This window comes from Carassius gibelio, chromosome A3 (assembly GCF_023724105.1).
Source record: "Carassius gibelio isolate Cgi1373 ecotype wild population from Czech Republic chromosome A3, carGib1.2-hapl.c, whole genome shotgun sequence".
NCBI lineage: Eukaryota > Metazoa > Chordata > Actinopteri > Cypriniformes > Cyprinidae > Carassius > Carassius gibelio.
The window spans coordinates 12,621,024-12,648,705 of record NC_068373.1 but is presented as its reverse complement, the minus strand read 5'-3'; the positions used below and the strand labels follow the sequence as shown (position 1 = coordinate 12,648,705).

The window sequence follows — 27,682 nt, the reverse complement described above, 5'->3', positions numbered from 1 at the left end:
ACAGTCTTAACCCTCTCAGGCTCAAATTAATTTTTAGTAACTTAGTAAATTTAGTAACTCCAGATTCATAAAATATGTAATATTTGGAGTAATAAGGTTTTTAGTTACTTTACTGTTGCAAATCTGCAACGCCTGCCTTTAGAGGGTTAATGTTGCTTATACACATTGTCAGGTGATTGTTTAATATAAGCTGCTCTTTCCCCCATCCAAATATAGCAACACTAGTGAACACTTAGCAGATTCATTACGCTAAACCTTCGGGAATCATACGCTGCCTTTTTTGAGCTGATGATGAACAAGAATGTACAATCAGATGACGTCACAAGTTCTCTTGCAACCCAGAAGTTTGTGTGAGCTGCATGCATTCAGGATAACACTGGCAATGCTCCCATATCCACACCTTTTTAAATAGGTTTGTGCATGATACATATCTGTCATGAGAACAGACTGTCAGCTTGAAAAGACCTGCGTGCAACCATTTATAAAATCAATATGTGTATAGCAACCATGAAAAATGTCTTCTTATATTTACAAGACAGTCCATCAAGTAATTCCCAATCTGTTATAACACTCCCTCAAGAGTTCCCTTCCACCATGCCAATTAAAGTCTTGTTTTATTGCTTCTGCTGTCAATTAACTCAATGACAATGGACTGTGATGACATTAAAGCAATGCATGAATATATGAACACTATGGTTGAGGATCAACTAGTGAACTAAAGAACCCTATCTTTTCATGCTAGATTGAACATAATGTCATGTTTGCTATATGGGTGGTGAATGTTGCTTTTTTTTTGCTGATTAATGATAAAGCAGGTCAGTTGATACTGTAGCCATGATCGATGGCTGACTCGTATATCCATACTTACAGCATATAGTCGTGTAGCTGTTTATCTATATTAACTGACAGAGATCAAATGTACTTTTTTCAGTTTAGGCATGCAGTGCATGTAATCTGCCATAATGAGAGTCCTATGTCTCCATCTGGACATACTTGTCCTTTCTCAGGGGAAAGGGTTTTGAAGAGACAAGACAGCAATGGTAATAGCTACATCATTAAATATAAAGCAGGATAAAACTATAAAATAATACTATAAAACACATACTGTCTATTCTAATTGCTATTCTATTCTAATTAAAAGACATCTGTGATAATACCAGACCCATTTAATGTGTTATTGTGAAATAGATAAAAGAGACAGATGATACAAAGACAATTATGGTCAATAAAAAAAAGTGCATTATGAGTATTACATTGTTCATTTTTGTCTCTAACACTAAGGAACATCAATATATCTTGACAGATTTAATTTGATCCTGAATGGATTCATTATCCAGACTGAATTAATTGCACTGGCCAAAAAAAGATGCTGATCTTGCTGTCTTTCCTGACTGCTTGCTTGTTATCCATCGATCAGAAAACTCTTTCTGTGATGTCTTAATTTCAGAGAGTGAGTTAATTCAAGTGTGTGTGTGTGTGTGTGTGTGTGTGTGTGTTTGAGAAAAGGAGTAGTAGTGGTCGTCTTTGACAATGAAAGATGTGGATTGTTGACAAATTAACAGATCGATGAAGAACTGCTTCCGAATGGCTACATGAACCCAGTGATAGCAGATCTATTGTAACTTACACTTTAGACTTCAAAACACCTATCCAGATTGTAAAAGTGATGGTGATCCAAATTGGAATTGTGATTGGAATCCAAATTGTTTAGCTAAAGATTCATTGTCAAATGCATTTATCATTTGAATTCCCTCACTAGTTGTAACTGACAGGTGTCCACCGTAGTAGAGTAACCACCAGAAGTGACTGTATTAACTAATTACTAACTAAGATAGACCATGCAGTTAGAATGCTTTTGAACTCATTATCAGTTCAAATTCATGTCATGCCCTAGAGTTCAGTTAATGAAGCACCAGGCTGTCTGAATGAACACAAACTCTAAAATAACCATTTGACTGTTCATCACTGCTACATTGTTTATGTAAATGATGATGTTATCTAGAGGTAGTATAAATGGATGTATTCAAATGTTTATAAATGATGTCACCCTGGTTGAGATCCTCACTGTTTTTGTGCCATATAATCATTGCTCTGACAGATAAAAAGCAGTTTTTCCATCACTGTTAAATTTGGAATCCTCTTTCAAAATTGTAAAATAGATGGTGAGTTTCTGAAGCCCCATTCCAGTGTCATTGGATCTTAAGGTGTGTTGATGCTAGTCAGCAGTCTCTGTAAAATGGACTATTTGAAGACCACTTTAAGAAAGGTCTTGCTCTGCTGTAATGGACTGGTAAGCTTATGTTACAGTTCTATGTTACCTTTAAAGCTTATATCAGCACAAAGGATCATCGCTCTTCACTCTCAGCACATTCATTTTCTAAGTAAACAGAAAGAGCTCAAATTAAATTGAGAAGCAAAATTGCATAATCTATTAAGATGGGTGTCCATCCCCCCAGAGAATATATTTTTTTAAATGACCTTTACTGCTTAAATAGATGTAACAATATTTATGCTAAAATTTTAGAATTAGACTAAAAGGCATTTTACTTGCTATAAATATGTATAAACTATTAATCAGGTGACAGAGGGCATGCACAAGATTGTGTACAACACATTTACACTAAAGTTTTGATCACATTAATAATTTAGAGGCCTCAGAGATTTGTGTCTCAAATATGATAAAACAGGCTTTATATATAAAAAAAAAAATATATAAGAAAATGCACTAAATTCAAGATATAAAAAAGTCTTATCATTACACAGTTTTAATCCTCCAGGGGAAAAAAAAAAGTAGATAATTGAGAAAATTATATTTGCAGTGCACCAACCTGCTTCTATAAAAGCACTCACTTACAAGCTGAAATTTCACAGCCATATTTACAACACATGTGTTTCATAAATACTGAACAGGTGGAACAAATATCGGGGGAATGGAGGTGAAAAGGAAAAAATCGTAAAAACCTCTGATCCCTGGAGTCTTATCACGCCTCATAGCTCACATCGGTGACTCATTGGCTGCAGTCGCCCTCCTGTGGCGTCTGTTTGATTACACCCGTCCCGTGACGTCACACCCATTACACTCATTCACGCCAGTGATTTTATTTATTTATTTACATGCTACATTTAAATTTTAAAGGACTTGGTTTGCAAATACATTTGATTTACTGTTTCAAAAAACGCGTTTTATTCTATAATTAAAATACAGAGCTTATGGAGTCAGTGTACAGAGATGTCTAGAAATCCATGCTTATTTGGATAAGATATATAAAAGCACTCACTATATATTCACATAGATATATATGCATATGTAGGAGACGGCAAAGCAATACGTAAGAATAATGAGTCTATAGGCGATCAGATCAAACCCTCTCATTCAAGTCTTCTGCATTATGCGTTTCTCTTCGAGATAAAGTGAGAGAGATACTAGAAAGAGAGAGAGAGAGAGGTGCTGATGGGGGGAGTTGGCAAGCACTCGTGCCCCCCTCATCTCTTCGTGCACGACTCTCTCCTCCGCAGTGCACTGCTGGACAGCGCTGAGTGCGGAGTACTGGACAGTGCAGGACAGTTAGCGCGCATCAGCGAGGGCACGCGCTTCCGTCCAGTCCTAAAGTCTCAAGCGCCAGCCGCGCACGAGAGCAGCACCTACATGGAGCTAATATGAACTGTCTGAGGGCTGATCTTCACTTCACGACTCACACTAACAGATTTACAGTTTGAGAGGGAAGGGACATATCAGACATGGACACCTTGGTGTGGATCTGGATTTGTGGAGCGGTAAGTGTTTGCATTAGTTTAGCGCAAGTGCGCGCAGCGATCATCAGCTGGACTGGGGTGAATATAAAGGTTAATTGAGATCAGGTGAAGCCCTTCGGCTCGCGTGATGCTCCGGTTATGATGATGCGGATCTGAGGAGCGCCGGTGGATTCGGCTGAACTTGTTTTCGGTCTGTGGTAGTGATGACTAATCTCGGATGCTCGGTGTCTGGAGAACAGGTGTCAGCCTTCCGTACTCTTTTAGTCTTTTAAAATGAACCTACACGTTCAGTGTGATTATTATCCCAGCAAATAGGCTACAGAAATGTGCGCCCAGCTGTAACCAAACTTTCACGTCAAGTTTCCGCAGTTAAACATGAGTTTGTCGAATTATTCGACCGGTTTCAATCGTTGCCACATAGGCCTAATAGTTTATTTTTAGCCGATTTTACTATCTGTGTGTTCACAGTGCACATATTATAATGACTTACAGGGGAATCATAATTTTAAAAAGGAATTTCTGTAGGTAATTTCAACAACCCAAAAGTGTTCGTACCCTGTGCAGGTACTATTTAGACCGACAGTATGGGTAATAATGCGCAGAATTCATCACAAGAAGTATAATAAGAATTACCAATATAATCATAGTTTTCACCAATTAGTATAATTATTCTTGCTGCTGAAAATCATAAAAATATGATGCATTTATACTCTACCTTTTACAGTTAATCACTCTAAATGGTCCATAAACTCCTTCAAAATCTTGTCTTTTAATTTTTAATATATTTTTTTTGATGATTACAGTGGTGCCACATTGGAGACAACTATCTGTGGTATTTTTGGCATGAACTTATCATGGTACATTTTTGTAAGGGATACGTCTGATGGTCAGGGTAAGAAACATGTGACCCTGAGGGTCCCCTACTGAGTGCCCTATGTGACCCTCACCACCTCCAGTCTCGTGTGACACGGGCCAAATCAATTTAAGCATGCACACGTTCTTGACTAAACACAATTACATCGGGACCTCTTTTCAGATCTGATTTGCAAAATGGCAAACGGAGCCAGCAGTTCATTTTGATCCAGGTGAAGAATCTCCGCTGACACATGAGCCAGGAGCGCTCCGTCTGGAGGTGATCTTACAGCTGTGTGAAGCTGCTTTGCTCCTATTCAACTTTACAAGATATCTGGCAGGGACAGAAACAGCCTAATTGGTGTTGAAAAAAAGTAATAGCATGTTGAGCCTGGATGTTCAGTAGCATTTCCTGGCAGTGCTGTACGGACAGGTGCAGATCACTGAAAAGCACAGTAATGATAGGGGCTAAATAGCCTACAGTATGTAAATGAGGGCAAACCAAATTACCCATTATTTGATTTTCCAATTGAGTACATTCCTTGACTTGACCAAAGGGAAATATTTATCAGATTTGATAAATTTAGTTCCCAAACTGCAGCTAAGTAAATCCACAGACACTAGTACACACATACTCTTTGCTCAGATGTCTTGAGCATCGGCCATGCTCCAGACTGGGGAGTCCATTAAAGCATGCCAAGTTAACTCATCGGCACGCTTACTCAAGCGAATGCAAATTGAGAGAAAAAAGAAAGGAAGACGCCAGGGTTTGACGAAGCGGGAGAGAGAGAGTGAGAGAGTAAATGAGGGGGTGAGTTGGCTGCTGTACTGGTGCATCTGTTTCTGAATGAGAACGAGAGAGGATGTGGATGAGAGGCGAGAAGGAGGAGGAGGAGCGCAGAAAGAGGAGTCTTAAAGGGCAAGAGAGTGAATGAGAGAGAGACTAGGAAGGTGGAGAAGATTAGGAACAAGAGATGATGTTTTAGGGAAAATGTGTAGGAAATCAGAGAGCTTTTCCCTTTTTGCTTTGACTGTGGGGAGTCTAGATGGTGACAACCTGACCAGATTTGATGTAATTGTTACAACTTGTAACATGCTATGGTTTCTATTAAAGCATGTTTGTGTGTGAGCGAGAGAGAAAGAGGATATGCTTATTCATAATTAATGCAAGGAGAAAAATGTGCTCTGAGTTTAATTACTCTTGTGTGTGTGTGTGTGTGTGTGCATGTATGCTTGTTTGTGATTGTGTCTTTGAAATGCTCTGGAGTCCACAGGTTAATGAATGAATCTGTGCTTCTTTTCACAGCTATATTAAAGTGAAATGCATCTACAAGGCCCACTTAGTCCTCAACAGTAGAGTTCCAGAAGTAAAAATGCCATTCATTTACACCACAGAGGAATAGATTTGAATGATATTGCATAAACCTTTCAAAATAAACATACCCTGAGCTCAGAGGTTAAGATACTATTAATGTTGCTACAGCAGTCACACGCCAGAGTCATTTCTAGTTCATTTTTATTTTTGATTGAACTTCTGTACACAACACTTAATTTGATTAGTTCTTTGAAAAATAAGTTAGGCTATTTTCACACTTTTTTGTTAAAATCAAGGTTTTTTCATGTTAAATATCTCTGTTTGCTTTGATTCATGTCTTATGACACTTTACTGTAGAAACTGAAGAATTCCTATGGAGGAAATGAATGAGAAAAAATTCATCCGCTGTGGATGGTCACTGCTATACGCATAAAACACATCACATATTAGCACTAAGCATGATAGAATGACCAGACTGAAGTTATAGAGAGAGTAGTAGTAAATTAGTAGTATTAAACTAGTAAATTAAATCAAATTGAAGTCTGTGTCCTCATTAATGAGCCTCTAAGTCATCATAAACACACACACGCACGCACGCGCGCACACACACACACACACACACACACACAAACACACAAAATAAATGCATGAAAATGCATTTAAAATTTTATTTTTTATTTTATATATATATATATATATATATTTCATGTAGTTTGTTTTGTTGTGTGTAAACTAAAGTTTATTCAAATTAGAAAGTTTATCTAAAATTAAATTGTAAATTTAGCATTTAACACTACTGGCTCCAAGTTTTTATTTAGTATTTTGTTCTATGAACAATAAAACCTAAAGCTTAAGATTTTTTTTGTGGTGTACCATTCATCAATGTTTGAATCATTATCAATAATCACTATTGTTCATTAAGTATTGTTCAATTTAGTGTTATACATATGTTATCATATTCAAACAGTCATAATCTCTCCAAGTTTACTGGGTTTTACACGATTTGATTCTTTTGTACTCTCACATTTTCACGTGTGCTTTCAATTTTTCAAATGTAAAAAAAAAAAAAAAAAACTGCATCCGTTTAGGGAGTAGTGCACAGTCAGCAGGTTTGCTGTGCAGGCAAAAGTAAGAACAATTTCACCACTTGCCACATGTTTTTGACCCCTTGGGTTATTGACAATATTCAACAAGCTGTGAAAGATGAAGTGCATAGTGGAAAGGTAGGGCTAATAGATGTCTTGAGTAAAGAGGGTCTGTGGACTCTGATCTGGGAGACCTCGATGTGCAACTTTTGTGAATTTGTACCTGTGACAATACGAGAGAAACAGCGGCACACGCAGTAGACATATGTATAACTGTCTGTCTCATCTGGCTCTACGCACCCCAGAATTTGGACACACCAGTGAAATGCAATCAGCAAAATATACTGTGATGCAGCTGTTACCAAACTGTAGTCCCCATATGTGGCAATTATGAAGGAGTTTATGGACCATGAGAGGGATTAACTGTAAAAAGTTGAGTACACTGCCAAAAGATCTTTTCCAGTACAAATATCTAAATGCATCATATTTTTTTATGATTTTTAGCAGTACGTATAATTATACTAATTGGTGAAAACTATGATTATATTGTCCATTATTGCCCATAGTCCTGTCGGTCTATGATTAAAACGTTTTGAGTAAACTTAAGTTCAGAATCAGTTTAGCATGTCTTGTCCTCTGTCTGCTGAATAAATTGCAGCAATTAGCGGAGAATAAGAAGGAAATAGCATTTAAGGAATATCAATATTACTATATTGTCTAGCAAACACTTTAATTAACGCATTAACATCAAAATATCTCAGGGGGTTTATGGGTAATTGGAGAACATGTAGACCCTTAGAGAGATGGAATAATAATGTCTGTCTGTTCTTTCTGTAGCTTGGACTGGTGTCCGGCTCTAAGCTTGAGCAGGCCATAGACGAGGAGTGTGAGTCGGGCAGTTTCACTCGAGGTGGGGAATGCTGTTTGCAGTGTCCTCCAGGAGAGGGAGTGGTCAAGGAGTGTGGGACCACCCAGACCGAATGCAGTCAATGCTTAGACAGTGAGTACAATTTCTCATATACACAAACAGTACTCACATGCAAACCCACTTAAATGCATGTAAGTCATGTAACACATAGAAGTGTTCATGCACAAGCATATTTCACGTTCTCCCAATCTTCTATGCATATGCACACACAAATTTTCCCACCATCATAAACCCTTACTTTCACACAAATACATTTCTTTACACATATTTAGTCTCTCACACACTTATTAACACATAATTATGTTCTCTTGCTCCCTCACACATGCACACATACCGTATTTTCCGGACTATAAGTCACACTTTTTTTTCATAGTTTGGCTGGTCCTGCGACTTATAGTCAGGTGCGACTTATTTATCAAAATTTATTTGACATGAACCAAGAGAAATGAACTAAGAGACATGAACCAAGAGAAAACATTACCGTCTACAGCCTCGAGAGGGCGCTCTATGCTGCTCTTTGCTCCTGTAGTCTACACTGAAGACATAGAGCGCCCTCTCGTGGCTGAAGACGGTAATGTTTTCTCTTGGTTCTATATAAATGTGACTTATAGTCCAGTGCGACTCATATGTTTTTTTCCTCATCATGACGTATTTTTGGACTGATGCGACTTATACTCAGGTGCGACTTGTAGTCCGAAAAATACAGTATATAACTCAAAGAACAGGCAGAAAGCTGAGAGTAATTGTACAATTAGCTGGTTACGACATATATGAGCTGCTGTGTGTGTGTGATGCATTAATTTAGGCCAAATGTTCAGCTCTACAGCCTATGAGGAAAACTAGAAAGAGAGGAACAGAGGAAAACAGGATGCGATAGATGGATACAAATGGAAAGACACACTATGTTGCCATTTTTTAACAATATAAATTATATTGTTTAAAAATGTGGGGTCTGTAAGATTTTATAAATAAGTCTCTTATGATCAACAAGTCTGCATTTTTGATTGAAAATACAGTAATATTAATAGTAATAGATTATTATTATTATTAGTAATTATTATTAATAGTAATAATAAATAGTAATATTAATATAACTGTTTTTTATTTCGATATGTTTTATGTAATTTATTCCTGTGATGTATAGCTTATTTTTTTCCATCATTACTCCAGTCTTCAGTGTCACATGATCCTTCAGAAATCATTCTATTATGATTATTTGCTACTCAAGAAACATTTCTTCTTCTTATTATTATTATCAGTGTTGAGTTGTACTGCTCAATATTTTTGAGAAGAAAATGACTTTTTCCGAATTCTTTGAAGAATAGAAATTTAAAAAATATAGTATATTCTTTCCATTCACCAACATATTTAAAAACTGCACTGGCACATTTGGAAATGACAAGACACATTTTGTTCACCTGTTTTACAGCAGGTCTCATTCTTTTGTTGTGAGTGTTTCCTAAAGGAGCTCTTTCCTACTTTCTGTTCTCAGTAAGAGAAACGCTCACAGAGAGAAGCACTTAGGACGACAGGCCTGAAATAGAGAAGGTCTTATGTTTCAGGACAGGACAATTTACATCAATATCCCAACTGGGTGATTTTTGTTTTTTCAAGCTGTGGGATATAAATAAAGATGCGGGTTGGTGCCGATAGCCTCGTGGTTAGTGTGTCGACATATTGAGCAACTGTGCTCACTGCGACTCCTTAAAAAAAAAAAATACATTTGGTGAATGCTATATTAGAAAAGGCCTGCGGTCTTTTACCCAGTGTTGGCAAAGACACACAAACACACGCGCGCGTGCTTCTTTCATGCATCCTCGCCCCCTTATCCCCCCAATCAGTCTAGACACACGCATACATTAGTAACTATTGAAATATTTAGTTGTCCATTTTTCTGTTCCAAGTTCCCTCACACACACAAACTCATGGCAATGTGTGTGTGTTCAAAATCCGAGTCACACAAACCTCTCACCATCGAAGCTACCGTCTCATTCGCCATTTCTACACATATCAGACCAATGTCTTTGAATCACACACACATGCTAGCATGATTACTTCGGTTCATCAATAAAGCCTGAGCGCTTGCAAATGATCTTGTAGCTCCACTGGTAGAGTTTGATAGTTACTGTGGGAGACATGCTGAACTGGAATCAGTCAGTGTGTTATTTTAGACAGAGAGGACTAATAACTGATGGGGATTTGGGAAATAACTGCATTAGATAATGATGCTTAAGCACAGACAACATCAGATGCCCTAACCCAACCAGACTGAGACTAATACAGCCCTTATTCATCTGAGAGAAAGAAAGAAAGAAAGAAAGAAAGACAGGAAGAAAGAAAGAAAGAAAGAAAGAAAGAAAGAAAGAAAGAAAGAAAGAAAGAAAGAAAGAAAGAAAGAATATATATCTAGAAAGAGCTCAATGCTACTGAACATTTAGGCAGAACTCAGGACTGGCGCCTTTACTGTTTTTATTGGGCTATATGCAGCCGCTCTACCGTTCCACGGATTTATTACTTTAACAGTATTATAACAGAAACAGTCATACTAATAAGGAACAACTGAATTGAGAAAACAGATCAAGACATTGTAGTTTGTTCTGATAAACCGATATGGTTGTGATTATGGATCAGAATACTGTGCATTACGCAATGGAGGTTTTTCCTCGGCCCATTCAGTATTAGGTTACTTTTATGAAATCTTTCTAAATGTGCCAGCAAAATATTGGCAAACAGACCTAGTTACAGTTTTCTTCAAGCAAATGACAGTCAAGCAGAAAACCGGCTCTGAAAGAAAGCTTAAAAAGACCTGGCTGATTTGTCTGTAATTGTAAAAGGATAAAATCACAGAGACTTGGGCTGATGATGTCACAGGAAGACACACCGCATCATGCAGTATGAGGCTTTTTCCGTTTGCCCTCCTGACAGGAACGGTTGTGTGTGATGAAGTTATTTATTATGCGTGTAAACAGTCATCAGTAGAGCATGTGTGTGTGGGTGGGCGGGCGCTCTGTTGTTTTTGTTAGTGTTGTGATTTGTGTTTATAATCGGTGAAGGGACGGCAGCGTTCAGGTGTAGCCCTACAAACACCCGACTGGTGCTCTGTTCATCTGTTCACAGTTGAATGCACATGCTCCATACAAATGCCACAAAAGTCTTTACTCACTATGAAGATGACATTTTTAAAGAAAACTCAAACAAGAAGGTAAACATTCAAGTCAAACTGAACAACAAGTAATGAAAATAAGATGGAGATCAGACAGCATAGGGCCAGGTGTTCCTGTCTCAATGTCAGGTATATTACAGTAAACACAAAACAGACAAACAACGACAAACACTGCATAGATCTGTGGGGCAATTGAGAATGAATGAGGAAAGTCACGTGAGAGGAGGCAATGCCTCCATTGAGATATGATTGGATATGGATTGTGTGAATCAGTCTGAATGAAGAATATAATGGCCTTAATGGGACTAATTAAAAAAAAAAAAGTAAATAAACCACTCACTTGTAATAATTTCTTACATCAAAAAAAGATGTAAAATGGCCTGAAAACATGATATGTGGGAGTTTTTAGTAAGTAATCATTTTAAAGTAAATCTCTGTGTCTGTGACTAATATTTACCGAGCTTTGATGACTGATGAACTGAAAAAAAGTTAAAAGTTATCTATAAAAAGAATAGCTTAACATAAGTTCACAAATAAAATATATTTTACATTTTTGTTTCTGCCTTGAGTTATTATTTTGAAATAAATGTAAAGTGCTCAAAAACACTTACTTGAGGAGGTTCATACTTGGCTTTAATAAATACAAACCCGATTCCAAAAAAGTTGTGACACTGTACAAATTGTGAGTTAAAAAGGAATGGAATAATTTACAAATATCATAAACTTATATTTTATTCACAATAGAATATATATAACATATCAAATGTTGAAAGTGCGACATTTTGAAATGTCATGCCAAATACTGGCTCATTTTGGATTTCATGAGAGCTACAGATTCCAAAAAATCTGGGACAGGTAACAATAAGAGGCCGGAAAAGTTAAATGTACATATAAGGAACAGCTGGAGCACCAGTTTGCAACTTATTAGGTTAATTGGCAACATTATTGGGTATAAAAAGAGCCTCTCAGAGTGGCAGAAGATGGACAGAGGATCACCAATTCCCCCAATGCTGTGGTGAAAAATAGTGTAGCAATATTAGAAAGGAGTTTCTCAGAGAAAAATTTGAGTTTGAAGTTATCATCATCTACTATGCATAATATCATCCAAAGATTCAGAGAATCTGGAAAAATCTCTGTCTGTAAGGGTCAAGGCCAGAAAACCATACTGGATGCCTGTGATCTTCGGGCCCTTAGACAGCACTGCATCACATACAGGAATGGTTATGTAATAGAAATCACAACATGGGCTCAGGAATACTTCCAGAAAACATTGTCGGTGAACACAATCCATCCTTCGCCGTTGCCGGCTAAAACTCTATATGTCAAAAAAGGTAAACATGATCCAGAAGCGCAGGCATTTTCTCTGAGCCAATGCTCATTTAAAATGGACTGTGGCAAAGTGAAAAACTGTTCTGTGGTCAGACGAATCACAATTTTAAGTTCTTTTTGGAAAACTGGGACACCCATGTCATCTGGTCTAAAGAGGAAAAAGGTCAACCCAAGTTGTTATCAGCGCTCAGTTCAGAAGCCTGCATCTCTGATGGTATGGAGTTGCATGAGTGCGTGTGGCATGGGCAGCTTACACATCTGGAAAGGCACCATCAATGCTGAAAGGTATATCCAATTTCTAGAACAACATATGCTCCCATCCAGACGTCGTCTCTTTCAGGGAAGACCTTGCATTTTCCAACATGACAATGCCAGACCACACGCTGCATCAATAACAACATCATGGCTGCATAGATATTTTTTTTCTGATAGTGTCAGTAAAGTTTATTTACATGGACAAAAATTTACATTTGATAAAAAAAAGAAAAGATATCTATCTATATTTACACATACAGTATTTTCCGGACTATAAGTCACACTTTTTTTCATAGTTTGGCTGGTCCTGCGACTTATAGCCAGGTGCGACCTATTTATCAAAATTAATTTGACATGAACCAAGAGAAATGAGCTAAGAGAAATGAACCAAGAGAAAACATTACCGTCTAAAACTGCCAGAGGGCGCTCTATGCTGCTCTGTGCTCCTGTAGCCTCCACTGAAATCATAGAGCGCCCTCTCAAAATGTTTTCTCTTGGTTCTAAATGAATGCAACTTATAGTCCAGTGTGACATTTATATGTTTTTTTCCTCATCATGATGTATTTTTGGACTGGTGCAACTTATACTCAGGTGCGACTTATAGTCCGAAAAATACGGTACATTCCAGGGTTGTTTCCTCCGAGTAGGCAATGCAGTGTCTTTCCAAAATATTGGAAGAGAAATAAATATTTGTAGTATAAAAATAAAACAATAGCAATATTACAAAATATAACATTAAAAAGTGTAAATGGATAGATAGACAGACAGACAGACGGATAGATATTGAGAAGAATATATTATTTCGCTATATTGCTAGGCCAGCCTTATTTGGGAGACAAATGGACTGATCTTTAAACTCTCCGCTGCAGAACAAGGTCGTATCCATCCATTAATAAATAATGAAGGAGAAAGCGAGTGAACAAACAGATGGGCTGAAAGGGTTGTTTGGCTGAATTGACGCTTTCACAGTTCACCGTGGCCTGCAACACATGACCCATATGTTTACCCATCATCCCCTCTACTCTCTTGGAGCACCGGAGACCAGTCTGCTCTTTGCTCTTACAAAGAACATCATTTATTGAGTGTCTATGTGTGTGTGTGTGTGTGTGTATGTTTGTGGTGCAAATGAAGGTGGTACACAGTGCAATGGTGAATAGGTACATAATGTGTAGGCACTTCAGAGCATTTTATTTTAATTTGTATAGATTAATTTGTCAACCTTTACTATGGGAATGAATATAAGTGGTTATGTTTGAATTAAGCATAATTTAAAAACAGCATTATCACTGCATCAGCAATCTCATGTTTGTCAGCACATGTTTAGGCAGTTGTTTTTGCATGTCTCACAGATGCCTTAATTAAGGTAACCAAGTCATTAACCTTAACATCACCTGCATAACAAGAGCAAACATGACAAGAACTTTAAGTGTTTCAAGGTGTGCTTCTGTCCAAAGTATGGAGAGAGGTGAACACCTCACCCTCAGGCCAACCTTAGGAGTGAACACATCGGCCTGCCCAGTGTCAAATCCTTCCAGCTTCAAACAGATCTGGGCTGCATTTCACAAAAGCTTTGTAAACCTAAGGAGATCGTAGATCCATTGCCACCAATGGTCTCTGAGATCGACTTATTTCATTATGCTTTTGAGAAACGCAGCCCTGATCTGTTGGTAAAAGAAGCATAAAGTCTGCAGTGATGAAGATTGCTCTGCTGATCCTACATATTGGTGAAATGCTAATTGTTTAAGAAGGAAATCCTAAATATGATCTCATTAATATTATTTCATAGTTTCAGGTTGCACATGTTTCTCTTGAGAATATAATCCCAGTGATTACAAATTTTCAACTATTGTGTATGTGCAATTATACCTAAGAGATTTTAGTATGAAGTTAAATTATAACACTAAACACTAAAAGCAATAATTATCACACTCATGGCATTCCATGCTCATATGTGACCAAATCAATCAGGAGTTGAAACTTAGAATAGCATCCCTCTGATTCCACTGAAGAGAACTGACTCAAAAGACTGATTTGTTCAAGTTCAGCAGCTGTAAAAATGATTTAGTTTTTCGGTAAACAAAGATTACTCTACTACAATTTACAAGAAGAATACTATTTCAGTTTTTCAGCTGTGGATGAGCAATCTCTGAATGATAAAATATTGCTCTGGATCAGTGTGGAGAGCAGCTGTGGGACTGTTTTTGTTTCATGTCTGTGGTGTTTGATGAAAAGCTGTCCTGTGTTCCAGGAATACAAGAACATTTCCAACACAGATCTCTCTGTATGTTTTTCTGCCTCTCTCTCTTTGATTGTTTGTGTATTTATAACCATGAGAATAAAGGAACAGGGACACACATGAGAGACACATGCAGGAGAGATTAGAAACCCACTTGCGCTTGAATGTCATGTGACTAATAACGCAGCTAAAAAAAATGATACTGTTACAACACTGATTGATTGAAGACACAAGAAGAGCACATACAGTCCCTTCACTAGAGCTGCGACTGTCATCTGTCAATGTCAATGTCACAATGTTAATATCTGTTGAAACACGTCATCACCATCAAAAGGGTCCATTTAGAAATACGCTCCTTGCAGTATTTATGACATCTACCAGCAGGGGATAATGGGACGACGCTACAGGTGTGGACAAACCTTTGTCTCAACTTTGGACTGCACAGCTATTTTGAAATCTGAAGTTTTATGTTGGGTCTGTGAGCAACTAAATTCAGATGCATTACATATACAGAAATGCCAATTTGACTTGTGTTTTGCCAGTAGAAATCATTGCCATATTGAAATGAAAACATGCAGATCTCTATAACACAGTCTAGCACAGCATTCCTTTCCTTAATTACTTATTGTCCCACTTTGTTTTTGTTTTGTCTTATTATCACTATCATGACTGATGAATTGTAATTCAAGAACTAAGGTTGCAATAATTGAACCTGAGGGGTCATTATTAACAGCAGACGGGCAGATTTGAATTATCTTGTCATTCTGATGATTTTTCTCTGTATTTTTTTCTCCAGGTGAGACATTCTCTGTGACGTTCAGTCACACGGAGAAGTGTCAGACTTGCAGAGAATGCACGGGTCTCATGCGCATGCAGACCCCCTGCACCGACTCGAACGACGCTGTGTGTGTGTGCAACTATGGCTACTTCATGAGTGAGCTGACGGGCCAGTGTGAGCCGTGCACTGTGTGTCCGCGTGGTCACGGTGTGCTGATGCGCTGCGACCACATTCACGACACGATCTGTGAGGAGTGTCTGGATGACACCTACTCTGATCAGGATAATACACTGGACCCCTGCCTGCCCTGCACCATCTGCGAAGAGGAAATAGAGATTCTCATGAGGAATTGCACACCCTATGAAGATGCATGGTGTCATGGTGAGAGATCAATACTCTCAAGAATATCACATGTAACCACAATAAAAATTTTAATCAGATAATAGAAAAAGAAAAAAGAGTAAATAATAGGTATATGATTTAAAAATATATATTTTCCTGTGTTTGTTATATACTATATTTCTGCTTCAGTTTACTTGCAGTTTTTCTTCCCTGCATATTTAGGTTGCACACATTGTGTGTGTGTATTTGTAGTCTTTGTAGCCTGTGGTCAATCACTACAGGCAACTGCACGAACATCACAAGCAACTTGTTTGGCTGTATATGACGTGATCGAGCCTGATCTCTCTCACACTGTTTCTAACAGCCAATTTCTTTCTTCCATGTTTGCTTTCCTCCATGTGTTGGAGGAACAGTCCGGGTCATTTCCGTATTTGTCTGCTGTTGGGCTTGCAGTGAAAGGGTCAAAGTGTGGATAAGGCAAAGCCTTGTAGTTATAGAGGTCGCAGTAGTCCAAAAGGTCAAGTCCAGTGACACATGCAAACACATGCAAACACACATACACATATAGACCTTGGTGGCATGTGGATCAAGGTGATTTTACACCTTTTATAAAAAGACAAAAAGACAAACAAACAAAAAACCTTCCAAAAATAAAACTGTTGCAGTTCCATGTTGTGTCACTAGTTGTGCTAAAATTGCAGATTTCTTTCTTTTTTTTATTATTGAAAAAATTATTATCAGAATAAACAATTCTATAATATAACATAATATAATATATGATTGGAATTTTTCTACATTTTAAAATTTGCTATACAGACATTAACAATAGCAAAAATGCAAACAATTACAAAATAAAACAAATTACACAAACACGAAAATAAGCTTGATATACTATTAAAAATGTGCACTTATACAGTCACAACTACATTTTTATACTTTTAGATGGAAAAATACAGTGTGGAATAATAAACTTATATATTAAAATATAAAATGATCAAATAACTTTATTGTTCTTCTCAAAGTCCTTAGTATTTCATAAACTAAGGAAACACAACCAGGTGATTGTTTGTTTCTGTTAGGACTGTGCTTACCTAAGAGACACTCTGACTGTAGCAAATGAAGTGACGGCCCTTTTTCTACCTCTTTAAGACTCACGCTCAACTAAACACACAGAGAAAGCTCTGTTTTCATGGCTGGAGAGGGCATGTAATGTGGCGTGTCATTGCATTAGTGTGCTAGTGCTTGGGTGGTGGGACTGTCTGATGTCTGAAGCCTGGGGCTGTATGTGTGTGAGGGTCAAGGATTGGGCTGGATTTGTCAGTTTGGGGTTTACTGTCAGCCGTGGCTCTTTGGTTTATGTGTGTGTCACACCCGGATTAACATCTGTCTCAGGTGATCTGATCACAAATGGACAATCCTAACTGTGTAAACGGGGGTCCAAACCACTTTGTAATTGGATCACTCAAACCACATTTAGAGATAGCTAAAAATGCATGTGTTCACATGGAATCTATAGTGTAAACACTAATGTGTAATAATGCATCCTGGGCAACAACAAAAAAGGTAAAGTGGGACCTGATGGAACTTCTTCAAAAGTCTAATGGCAACAAACACATCCAAACAGGTTTCCTGAATGTTGTCCACACAGACAAACAGAGAGTGTTCATGCAAAGAAAGAAGACATGGTTTCAGTAACCGCAGTTAGTGTTGAAGCAGCCATGTCAGGGAGATGCTGTGTGTATCTAGGCGAAAGCAAAAGCACTTTATTTGGCCTTCCAGAAGTAGATGTATTTAGGAATCTTTAAGATTACTTACAACAGAACAGCAGCACATTTCATGGACGACCGTTTTGTGAACCTAGAACAGGAGGTAATTCTGACTTTGCTATGACAATCTGGTGCTTCTAAATCAGCTACTGTAAGTAAGTTTTGTTATTATTTTAAATATTTGCCATTGACTGTTCAAAGAAGTCTTAACCATCAGTGGCTTGTGATCTGCAAAGACACATGAGCTTCATCACTGTGTCTGTCATGTGACTCTGTTCCCCTTTCGGGCTTGAACTGATGGTAAAACAGAGGACATCATTAACTACATTTATTCTGAAGCTTTTGATTATGGAAAGGGGCGTTACATTTCCGTCAAGTGCTTGGAAATTCGGCCAATCACAATGCACTGGGGTCATCTGGCCAATCAGAGCAGACTTTGCTTGTCGGAAGCAGGGACTTGTAGAAAATGATGCGTTTGAGAGAGGCGGGGCATAGAGGACCTACAATAATGTACAGTATTTGAAAAATAATGTGTTTTTGAACATTTAAACATGTCAGAATTAGGGATGTGCTAATGCTAGTATCGTTACCGAACGGTTCCTGGGCAAATTCTAAATGGAAGTGATCATCCCTATCCCCTTGGAGTGGGGACTTTGGAGTTAGCAGGGCATCTTCAGCTGGGATGTTCCTGTGACAACGCAGCACGTGTCTGTCAGCAGATTTACTAATGGACACTGACATACAAATAATATTCATTTTATATTTTAAAAGTTTTGTTATTTATATATATATAATGTAAAATGCATTTTTATTTGCAACAGTTATGCTAACAACAATAAAAAAGTCATATTTATGATAGTAAAACAGTGACATCTGCTGATGGACACTTGCTGCGTTGTCATGGGAACATCCCAGCTGAAGATAATGAGCAAATTTTGTTTCTCCTTTTGCCAAATGCATTCCTAACGACTATTTAATCACGCGCACGTGCCCTGCTCACTCCAAAGTCCAAAGTAAAAAAAATATCTTTAAAAAAGCATCTTATGACCTCTTTAATATCAAAGTAAGAATTAATATCAACAAAATACACACTTTTAGCAGATTTACTAAGTGAATGTTTGCTAAAAAAGTGTTTCAGGTTTGTGACTTGAAGTGCTCTGCTGTGTGTGTGTGCTGTATTGTAGCTTAAAGTGTGCAGCATAAGGAGATATAAGGAGATATCCCTGCAGATGGAATCTGTAAATCATAAAACATCTGCAAGTGCTGTCAGTTAAACACACACACACACACACACACGCACACACACACATGATAAGCTTCACTGGCAGCAGGTTCTGCTCTTTTGTGACTCTCATCAGCCTCTTTCCTGTGAGGAAAGGAAGAAGATAGAAGAGACACAAACAGAAAAAATGGGCAAAGTGCTGAAATGTGACAGCTAGTTTTGTGTTTCCGTTAGCAGCACCGGAGAGTAACTTATCAAAACATGGTGTATTTTATTAACTGTAATGTTCAAGTCCTACTTTCCACAAAAAACAAACAGCACAACTGTTTTTAACTCTTATAATGCTAAAAATAAATGTTTTGTGAGCACCAAATCAGTATATTAGAATGATTTCTAAAGGAAAAATCAGGTTTGCAATAACCTTTTTCATTCAACCTTTTTGAATGCTATTGTGTATATTTTAAACATAACTACATTTAAAGTTGCAAACTACTTTTATTATTAACTAAGGTACTTTTTAATTTGACTGTAATTCAGTACTTTATTATTAGCTTGTATAATTAGAAGCCACAGTTTCAAAATATCTGCCTCAACACTGTTCTGAAGATAATGTGATCAGCACAGAGCAGCCTTGTTCTGCCCTGTCACACACACACACACACACACACACAGTCATATAGATCCTTGTGTATTTCTGTACAGATGACCACCCTCTGCGAGCACCACATTATCATCCTTAAAATGACCTTATACGTGACCTTTACTGCCTCTCTCTATTCATCTCACTCTCTGTCTGTGTATCTTTGACCCTTTCATGTCTATCTCTCTGGTGGTCATTAATTTATGTGCCCTTTGATGAGGGGTGGCACATTAAAAACAAGCTCTTTCATGAGAATGACCACAGTAGGAGTCAAAGGCACACATGCCTGAATGACCATCTCTCTACGCTGGTGGTCTATGATGCATGGTGATTCACTTCCTGCAGCTCATATGGACTAAAGTGGCATGTGTCTGAGTGTGTGACAGAAAAAGAGAGATGTACTGAGCTCTTTCCTTTGTTGGATCAATAAGGCCGCTGGAGTTTCTTACTCTCGGGTTTCAATCTGTGACCTCTATTGCAGCTACTACATCACACACACTCCAATACACACACATGCAGAAAAATATCAGAGGTGTGTAGTCATTCTGCTCCAGTTCCACTCCGGGTTTCATTTCCCAATCTTTAAAGGGGTCGTATGATGCTTTTTAAAAAGCACTCAAGCAATTGTCAGAAATGTAACGCCCCTTTCCATAATCGCGTAATCAGTTAATGATGTCCTTTGTTTTACCATCAGCTCAAGCCCAATAGGGGAACAGAGTCGCTTGACAGATACAGTGATGATGCTCGTATGTTTTTGCAGTACACAAGCTACTGACGGATAAGACAGCTGACTCCAACCTTATCTCTATCTCTCTCTCTCTCTCTCTCTCTCTCACACACACACACACACACATATGCACACGCGACACACACACACACACACACACACACATGTGACACACACACACACACACACACACACACACACAACATGCAAAACTCCACATTTGAACAGTCAATAGCAGAAACTTCAACTAATAACAAAGCATACTTCCAGTAGCTGATTCAGAAGCACCAGATTGTCGTAGCAAAGTCAGAATTCCCCTCTCTTCTAGGTTCGAAACAGTCATCCAAAAAATGCATGGCTGTTCTGTCGTGAATAATCTTAATGAATCCTTAATCCATCTACTAGAAGGCCAAATGAAGTGCTTTTGCTTTCGCCTAGATACACACAGCTTCTCTCTGATATGACTACTTCAACACTAACTGCGGTTACTGAAACCACACCTTCTTTCTTTGCTTGAACATTTGGGTGGCATTATGCAAATTTTTCCAAATAGTGACATAGACATGTGGGGACGTGTTTAACCAAGGTCTTTTAGGGGGACCTGGCATGAGTCTTAACTTTGATAAAGAATATCTCTTTGGTTTTGAGACTTTAGTCTCTGCAACTTCAGGGATCTTATCTATCCACAATCAGCTTGTAACACTTAACAAAATATTGATATTTTCTTTTAGCATTATTTCAATTACTGAAATAATTTTAGTTTGTTTAATAGTTTTAGCTTGAGTTAGCAATAACTACATTGATATGCAAAGTTACAATTTATTAACACACCTTTTCTATCCAGGATGTAATTTTTTTGCTGCATAAAAACTGATTTTATGTCAACATGGAATGACATCTTATGGGAAATTATGTTCTTAACCATTACTTGAGCAACCAGAATATTTACTCAGCATTGTTCTCATTAAATAAAACAAAAACTAAAACTGCATGAAAACATTTCTGTTAACTAAAATAAAAATAAAAACTAAAATAACTGGGGGAAAACTGAAACTATACTAAAATACAGTTTCACAGATGGAACAAATAGCCTCAAATTCAAGAACTTCTCTTTTTTATATCTATTAAATAATAAATCCTTGTTTAAGACCAATAAATAAGTGTGTGTGCTGCTAGTGTAATTACTGCAGCTAATCAGAGCACTTAACAGTAAAGCTTCTGTTCATATCTATCCATTCATACAAATATGCACCCATCAGGCTCTTATCGTTCCCCTTCCTGTCTATCAACCCCCCCCCCCCCCCCCCACACACACTCACACACTCTAGGAGAGAATAGGGATTGCTGTGTGGTACAGTCTTTTTAGAGTGTTTTCTATTAGATAAAGAGAGCAATTATAACAAACTTGAAAAGGGTTACCAGATAAGCAATACAATCCCTTCCAAACAGCACTGTGAGAGGAGTAGAATAAAGATACCCAGCTGAGGGTTAACAAGCACTTCACACTTGGCACTTCATCATGAAAATGCCCAGTTAAGAAGCAAAATTAAACTTAAAAGAGAGAAGAATTTGAAATTGTTAACCTTTGACTGTGTTTTTAAGCTTCAGTCCAAAAAAGCAACAACACATTTCACTCAGGTTTCAAGCGAAGTCAGGCAGAAAATACGTACACTAGGGATGCACGATAATATCGGCACAATATCGGTATCGGCCGATAAAAGCTTAAAATGACCATTATCGGTATCGGCCGATATGAATATTTCTGCCGATGAGCCAAACCGATATTCTCCAAGTGAAATAATTGACCTGTTTTTCAGATGTGAATGTCTGTCTACATTTGTAAAATAATAAATTTATGGTAAAATCAGTACAGAAGAGATACATGGATTTCTCTTCAGTAAAATTAAAGTTTAAATATATCAGTATATATTTGTATATATATCGATATCGGTATCGGCATCGGCCAAAATTATTTTGAAAATATCGGCATATCGAATATCGGCCAAAATCCAATATCGTGCATCCCTAACGTACACATATCGCAATTTCATGTACTCTGTTTTCAATCAGAGACAGAGGCAGAAAAAAAACAAGCATTTTCAGAAACCATTTAACTTGGTGCATATGCAATCAGAAAACAAATGAATGTTTCCATTAAGAAAGAGGGAGGAGATGGGCTGGGAGAGGTCTTGAGAAGACTGACAGATACTGAGGGAGAGACACTAAGTGAAAGAGACAGATAAAGAAAAGAAAGAGGACTGTGACACATGCCTTCAGATGCGCACGTTTGAAAGGTGTGCCAAAGACTGTGTGTATGTGTGCAAACCAATCTAGAAAACAATGTTCTTTAATTAATCTAATCTTTAAAGGGGGGGTGAAATGCTCGTTTTCACTCAATATCCTGTTAATCTTGAGTACCTATAGAGTAGTACTGCATCCTTCATAACTCCAAAAAGTCTTTAGTTTTATTATATTCATAAGAGAAAGATAGTCTGTACCGATTTTTCCCGGAAAAACACGAGTGGCTGGAGGCGTGACGTGTGGGCGGAGCTAAAGAATCACGAGTGCGAGTAGGCTTTTGCATTGAGAGCGTTTGGAAGCTGTGACATTACCTTGAGGAAAAAACCATCATCCAAAACAAACCATGGATAACAGTCAGATTCAGCCGTTCATTTATGATCCAGAATCAGATCCAGAGGCTGAAATTGAACAAGATCAGGATCAGCAATCAGTCTCTATGTGGTATGTACTGAAACTGTATATATTTGCTTAGCGGTTTTGGAAAATGACTAAGTTCCACTAAGTCGTCTTTTTTTTATTTTAAGCTGTACATGTGGAAAGTGCAGTTTGATGACAACATCGCATGTTGTTTACTTGATGTGCTTACACGCCGATAGCTAAGTTAACAACACAGAGATATTTGAAGCAGTTTTACTCACCGCATGCGGTTCCAACACACGATCGTGACCCTTTTTCTTTGGGACTGCATCATCCTTAAGAAATAAACGATGTGCAAATCCGGCGTCAAACAGAACAGAAATGGAACAGAAATACTCCTTCAAACGTACAACTTAATTTTTGAAACTTTGTCCATGTTTAGCATGGGAATCCAACTCTTTAACAGTGTAAAAAACTCAGTATGCATGAAATAGCATTTCACCCCCCCTTTAAACAGCTCATGACCAAGTCACTTTCATTATGACTTTACAATTCAAACAGGACTCATATTTTACAGACACTTCATAGACTATAAAATGAAGTAAATGCAATAAGCTAGGAGCTGTGGAACTGAGTAGCTGGTTTCTTATAACTATAATAATAACAAAAACTATTAACTTTTAATAATAGATCAGGTGAGATATCATACTGAATTTAATGCAGATTAAAACAAGGCTGTGAAGTATAGACTTACAGTCTTTGCACTGTATTCAAGATCCTAGATCATGTCATTTTCATAACTTCTATCTTTTAAAAATGTTTTTTTTTTTTGAGTTTTTTTTTTGAGTTTTTTTTTTTGAGTTTTTGTGTCCTGAAAGTTTTTGGAAAGATGTTGAGCTAAATTATCATTATTTTGTTAAACAGCAGTACAATCCATTGAACGCACTGTAGTTCTATTTATTCCTGTGGAATATGGTGCTACAAGGAAGACAACAATATCACTGGAATCCCTTTCAGAGAGATTTTTGGCTTTTAGAACATGGTGGCTGGTCAATAGCCAGCGTAAGCTGAATTTTCAGACTATGGTGAGATCAACGGCAGTTTCCAAATTCTAAATGGTTCATCCATGTAAATCAAGAGTGCTGGTTCTTGTTTTTATAAATTGCACCTTTCTCCTTTAGCTGGAGCTTCTTTTTAAATCAAACCAAAGTTCTTGCAAAAAGGTTCTCTGTTTCAGCAATGCTTAATCAGTCACACATATGGCTGCTCTGGACTAGTTCAGATGAGAAAGAGAATGTTATAGACAGTCATGGCATCGTGAAGATCTCCTGTTGAGCCAGATTGAACCCTGTCACCACTAATTTTACAGCCATGAAAGACATGAACTATAATAATCTCCAGTTGATTCTAGAGTCTTTTCTTGAGAAAGAGTGAAGAGTTCAACAGTAAAACAAAAGCAAAATTGTGTGTGTGTGTGTGTGTGTGTGTAAGTGCAACAGTTGGTTTCTATAAGTAAAAGCCATTTATTTCCTACAAAGAAATATTTGTTTTGCTTTCTATAAAATGTAAAACTTACTGAATTTATGACTGAAAGTCATTAGCTTTAAATTGCACCATACTTTGCTAAGCTTCACTGGATGAATAATTTATTATTCATAGTTCTAAGTAATTTTTAATACTGATTTAAACTGAACGTTTGTAATGTGATTGTAATGCTGGTTCATTTATTTATTTTTTTAATGACTATGGAGCCAATAAATGGGAAAAATACTCTTGACACAAAGGCCTTTGAAAAAGTGGACGGCCACTGTTGTGCTGTTGGGAACTGGGAGGAGTTTATGGGGGGTTGCCTTTGTATAAATTATGCATCAAATCAATAGCGAGAGGAAGAAAGACAAATAGTGCCTTTAGTGGGTGAAAAATGCCATATATCATATAACACCATCCAGACAGCCATTGGTAAATTTCACAGCTTCTACTAATGGTCTCATTAGATTCAGTTCAATATCCAATTAGCATTTTAAATGACATAAATAGTGTGAATTTTATTTAGATACAATAGCAGACTGCAGAAGTTTTCAACCTAAGTTTGCGTCTGTGTCCAGTCATTCGCAGCTAATATATGTGTGACTGTCTTTCTCTCTGTTCCAGATCCGATGAGTCCTACCTATCCCACTTTCGCTAGTGATTCCAGTACGTCTGTCACTGATCCAAATGGTTTGTGGAGCCCCAACCCCGGAGGGGATGCCACAACACCCAAACCTAGCTCCCCTCACTTCATTGGCAGAGGGCTAAATGAGAACCTGATTCCCATCTACTGCCCCATCCTTGCAGCGGTTGTAGTCGGCCTTCTGGCTTACATCATCTTTAAGAGGTGAGCAAAAGAGAGGAAAAATCTTTAAATAAAGACAAATGTGATAATTTTCATACTTTTTGGGGGATTTCCCCCCCAACCTTATTACACTTCTGGTGTTCCCAGTCTGAAATAGCCAGCCTACAAAAATTGCTTAAAAAAATCTTGGATTAATTTTTTTTTTTTTTTGTGAATATTGACTCATCCACAATTTTTTTTTTCAATATAAATGGAGGTGTATAAGCTCAGATCATTGTTCCTAAAAGAACTACAAAACGTTTTTTTGACTGGAAACACCAAAATCAGGAAAATGATTTTCAGCATATCACAAAGGTTAAAAGGATAGTTCACCCAAAATGAAAATTACATTTACATTTACATTTTGATGAGGACAGTGGAAGCAATCAAAAACAACAAAAAGAACAATGATATATATATAAGTGCTATAACAAGTCTCAGTTAGGTTTACACAGTACACGGAATATAGAATAAAAAAAGAGTAGAGCAAGCTAGTGTTAGAGGTCTTTATATACACACACACACACACACAAACACATACATATACATATATATATATATATATATATATATATATATATATATATATATATATATATATATATATATATATATATATATATTATGTCCGCGACAAAGCAAATCCGCTTATTCTGCAAACAGCAGCGTACTTCATAACATCAGTCAGCTCACTTTGGCTACCTCAATTTTCACCACTGTATATTTACAAGAAAACGAAATCCGATATCAAATACCACTGCCTCCTTTGGTTTTTCATGTAAAAATAATAATAGCAGCAAAAATGTACTTAGTTCAGGGAAATGTACTTAAGACATCAGAGCCAGCAGCACATATCAGAAGCACTAGCCGAGTTGAGACTGCTCTAGGCGGATACATGAGCACTGAGCTACAGCTGATCGCGTGGAGCTGACCGTGTCCGAAATCGGTGAAACAACACAATTTTAAATAGGCATTGTCTTTAAAAGAAAGATTTGAGTTTAAAACAACTACATTCTCACCTGAAATACTTTTAAAATTACATTTCATGACACAATAACAATAATATAAAAAAAATTATCTGAATAAATGGTGGTTGAAATCAATGCTGCGTGAACTCAACCAATCGACATGTTTACCTCCCAAGTCCCGCCCCCAGAAGTTACGGAACTTTGAAAAAGTGCTACCTCGCCAGAAGGGACTTTCTGAGGAGCATTTTTTTCCTGGTTCCTGTGTTGGAAACACACGAGTACCAGCCCAAAGTCCCTAGTTCCTGGGTAAAGTTCCAGTGGTGGAAATGTGGCTTTATATTGTAAACTAAGAGCCAATGATCATTGGCATGTGATGATTGCATCCAGCTGCTGCTGATTGTAGCACAAGTATAAATAGGCATCCAGTGCAACGCATACTCAGATTTTGGCTTTAGAGCCGAGCAGTATCATCATTCTGATCCTGTCAGGCTCACCCTCCAACCATGGAACCAGGTAAGTGCTGTACTGCACACTCAGACTCTGCCTCAGCCTGCCCATGAGCTGCCTAAGCCGGGTCCCTGTGTTCCACCACACTGCCCCAATTGCGGTTACGTCGGATTATGACCAATCTTGGACATGTGTGTCTTGAACCGGCCCTTAACAAGCTACTGTTCAAGATGTTGACACAGAAATGCATCTTCGGGTGCATCCGTCCCAAGTCTCCAGGCATGTTGTGGTACACATGGATGCCTCCACCACCGGCTGGGCTGCCAAATACAAAAGGGCAAGTAGTCTTGGGGGTATGGACAGCCCCCCAAATGCAGTGGCATATCAGTTGTTTGAAGTGTTTAGTAGTATGCCTTGCCTTGAACCATCTCAAAGGGGACTTATGAGACAAGCACATACTGGTCCGTATGGAAAACACTGCAACCATTGCATACACCACCCAACAAGGTGGTCTGCAATCCTGTTGTATGTCATAACTCACCTGCCACCTCCTCCTTTGAAGTCAGAAGCATCTGAGGTCACTTTCCTCAACTGTGTGGCTGAAGTGGCTGTCATGAGCTGCGTTCCCGGAAAAATGGAGACTCCATCCTCAGACGTCCAGCTTATTTGGAGACTTTTTGGAGTCGCACAGGTAGAGCTGTTTGCCTCTATAGAAAACTCTCACTGCCAGCTGTTATACTCCCTGACCGTGGGAACACTCAGCACGGACACACTGGGACACTGGCCGTCGGGACTGTGCAATTATGTGTTTCCCCCATTCAGGGAGGACGAAGAGCAGGTCTTGCTC

General features: G+C 37.9%; 1 protein-coding gene across 1 annotated transcript in view; it reads left to right on the top strand.

Annotated features, from left to right (window-relative positions):
* Nucleotides 1-3,495: 3,495 nt before the first annotated feature.
* Nucleotides 3,496-27,682, top strand: part of LOC127947067 (tumor necrosis factor receptor superfamily member 16-like) — a 36,818-nt gene continuing 12,631 nt past the window's right edge. Inside the window, exons 1-4 of the mRNA XM_052543996.1 lie at nt 3,496-3,774; nt 7,843-8,005; nt 15,713-16,075; nt 25,201-25,423. Coding sequence (XP_052399956.1) covers nt 3,739-3,774; nt 7,843-8,005; nt 15,713-16,075; nt 25,201-25,423 — 785 coding nt within the window. The 5' untranslated portion in view covers nt 3,496-3,738. The remainder of the gene's footprint in view (nt 3,775-7,842; nt 8,006-15,712; nt 16,076-25,200; nt 25,424-27,682) is intronic.